Below are 3,099 nucleotides of genomic sequence, written 5' to 3'. Positions count from 1 at the left end.
TCCGAGGAAACGAGCAGGTAGATCACCTGGCAAAGATATCCTTATCCCTTCAGTTGGGATCAACGACGAAGACTCTCCCACAGACCGACTTTAAAAATAACTAGCTGGGCCCCCTTTCGAGGAAAGGAATGATCGGTGCATTAACATCAACTGAAAGTCATTGGCCTACTATATTTAGACTCTACTGGAATGGTGCAATATAAGAGATGCAAAAAAATTAGGTGTACAACTAGATCTATACTCTCAAAACAAAATGCGCCAAGCAAAATATCACTTCCGCTCCGGATTTTCTAAAATTACAGAGATAGAAGCATCGGCCTACAAAGGCGATCGGTGAGGGAAGACTTCCGTAACGAGCGACCACTATTAAATCTAGATTATACTCAATGGCTTCCAAAATCATAATAGAAAGCGGGGAATAGTAGACGAGAGTCAAGACGCAGCCATTGTTGACCCTGCAGACTTTATCTACTTCCGTTGTTTGGTAGCGCTGGTTTGCCAGGTTTTTTTTCGATTTTTTACCTAATTCTCATATCAAAGTAACGAGCGACCATTATGAAATAGGTAGAATAGAGTTAAGGGTAGGGGTAGGGATAGTGTTAGGACAAGGGCTAGGGCTAGGGTTAGCCTAATTACAATATATAATCCCATGGGGGGTTGTAGGGGGGCTTGCCCCCCAATTTTCTCACATTTGGGTTGATTTGCGGTGTCAAATCACACCACAAAACATCAGAAACGATATAGAAACACATGGGGGTTATTGGGGGGCTTGCCCCCCTATTTTCTCACATTTGGGTTGATTTGCGGTGTCAAATCGACACCAAAAAAACATTAGAAAATCAAAAATGTATGCCTGTCTGTGAGTGGTAGGGGTAGGGCAGGGATAGCATTAGAATTAGATATAAATCACCTACCTTTTCATGCGTCCAGTCCTGGGTAGACCTTTGAAATCTCCTTCAGGAAACGTACAAACTTGCATTTGGCATCGGCGTTCTGCCGGTGCCAAATATATTCCGCCAGGTGGGCAGCGAAGTGCTGCTTCTGGGTGTGGGATGAGCGCAAACTCTTCTTCACTGCCCACCAGGTTGATTCGATGGTGTTGGTGTGGGCGCCGGTATGCGGGTCGACGAAATTTTCGGTGTGGTTGACGGTCAGGTGTCGGAAACCCTCTCGCTCCAGGCACTCGTAGCTCTTGAAACAATCGCTGTAGATTATGGTACCTGGAGCGACGTGCTTCTTAATCAGACTGACGAGGGTATCCTGGGTGCGGTCTTGTACTGGGACAAGGAAGCACTCCTTGGTCTCGCGACAAATGCCGCCGAACACCCACTGGCCGTCGACCACCCTCCCGCGATTATATTTGCGTTTTCCAAACTTGGCTTCGTCGACCTCGACACTGTAGTTGGCCCCACCAATCTGCCGCACTTCGTCACCGCAGTAGAGACTTTCAACGATGACCTCTCTGCAATAATTGTACAGATCGGCCACCGTTTCCGAACTGGTTTCGCAGTCGTCAAAGTCTGGTCCTGACGTTTCGCGGATGGCGGTGTCGTAACTACTGCGGTTGACGAAGCAGTAGGCTAGAAAAAGGCTTTTTTTGAACGAAACTTTGGCTCCTTCAAACCAAGTTTTCTTGGTTATCGATATATATTTTCGGCAGGCGCGCTTGGTGCACCGAAATCGCGCCTGTGTCGCGTTGCCCCTCTTCGAATAATGGACTGTGTCCAAAATGTCACCACAGCTGGGACATAAGCAGGACCTCGGGAACAATCCCCACTTCTGTCCAAACTGGACACACTCCTCGAAGGTAGAGGTGTAGCGACACAGTTGCGAAAAATTAATAAAATCAGAAAAATCCTTACACGCTTTCTTCGCACTAGACGGACCACTCGCTTCCTCACTCATACTCACATTTCACAAGAAAAAAAGTAAAAACTACTCAAACACCAAGAACACACGCGCGCATAGACACTCAATAACTCAAATAACAGCTCTCCTCTTGTACTAGAACAGGAATACAAAAACCACTTGAAGAACTAGAAATAGAAATAGCGAGAGATGGTGGCTCTGGAGAGAAGTAGAACACACAACATGCACAAAAAATCAAAACGCTTATATAGATAATTTTTACTATCCTACGTCACGTTGTCAACGAGATAGGACAAGAAAGCACTGAGGTCACGGTTGTCACGGAATTCGTTTTTTATGTCGTTTTTTCTTTTCCGTTCAAAACATGTGCTAATGAAATCGTTATAGTGTTTAATTTTTCGCTTCATCTCTTACCGCGACACGGGAGTACGAAAAGAACGAAATACAAGTAGACCGGTAGGGAGAAAGCCGCGCCTGTCCACGATGGCAACTCAAAAAACCGGAAGTCGTTTTTTTAATATGCAAATGAGGTAGAGTCGAATCAGAAATTTACTTTTTTTTCTTCTTTCTTTTTTTTTTGAAGCCGATCGCATCAGCTTTCCTAATTTTGCGAAGGAACCTCGTCAAAACCATTTGATGTCAAAAGTAATTGCGTTTTGGGAATTTTGAAAGGTGATACACTCACACTTAACTCAAGTAGGTTTATAAGAACTTTTTTTCACACATTGGTAACACCAGCTGTTTGGCATAGTGGTTATGCTGCTGGACTACTAATCATGTTTGCTTCCCTCACTCACAGGTTCGATTCCCAGCCACGTCACTGATTTTTCTAATCATGTTATATTGTTGTGTATGCTTTGAGATGTTAACATGTCACTAATAATTCCCATTCCAGATGAAGAGACAAAGGAAGGCAAGAGGAATACAAAGTAACTCAAACTCAATTTGCTTTCTTTACTTTCTTTATTGCCCAACCAAATACTAAACCCTATCTTTTACATATCCCACTCAAAAGTCCCTTCTTTATTGCGTAGGCTAGGGTGGTCGCTCGTTACGGAAGTCCTTCCATCGGTGAAATAAAGAAATTTAGCTTTTTGCAGCAAAGCTGTCTCAAAACTGAAAAAAAAACGAAGGGTGTCATAATCTGGAGAATATTTTGAAGAATCTTTTGGTGAAAACTGCATGTCGATCGATGCAGCCATTAAAAAGTCTTTTGAATAGCAAAATTCG

The 3,099-nt window shown here is 43.7% G+C and overlaps 1 protein-coding gene across 1 annotated transcript; it reads right to left on the bottom strand.

Moving 5' to 3' along the window:
* Positions 1 to 918: 918 nt before the first annotated feature.
* LOC101852594 lies at positions 919 to 1,905 on the bottom strand. Its single transcript, XM_005113193.1, has one exon. It carries the CDS (start codon positions 1,903 to 1,905, stop codon positions 919 to 921), a length of 987 nt encoding a protein of 328 aa, XP_005113250.1.
* Positions 1,906 to 3,099: the final 1,194 nt, after the last annotated feature.

Source organism: Aplysia californica, unplaced genomic scaffold (genome assembly GCF_000002075.1).
Source record: "Aplysia californica isolate F4 #8 unplaced genomic scaffold, AplCal3.0 scaffold01701, whole genome shotgun sequence".
Lineage (NCBI taxonomy): Eukaryota > Metazoa > Mollusca > Gastropoda > Aplysiida > Aplysiidae > Aplysia > Aplysia californica.
This window is presented reverse-complemented; position numbering and strand designations above follow the sequence as displayed.

Coding starts and splice junctions, on each gene's coding strand:
- LOC101852594 (XM_005113193.1), bottom strand. CDS start 1,905: ATGAGTGAGGAAGCGAGTGGTCCGTCTAGTGCGAAGAAAGCGTGTAAG.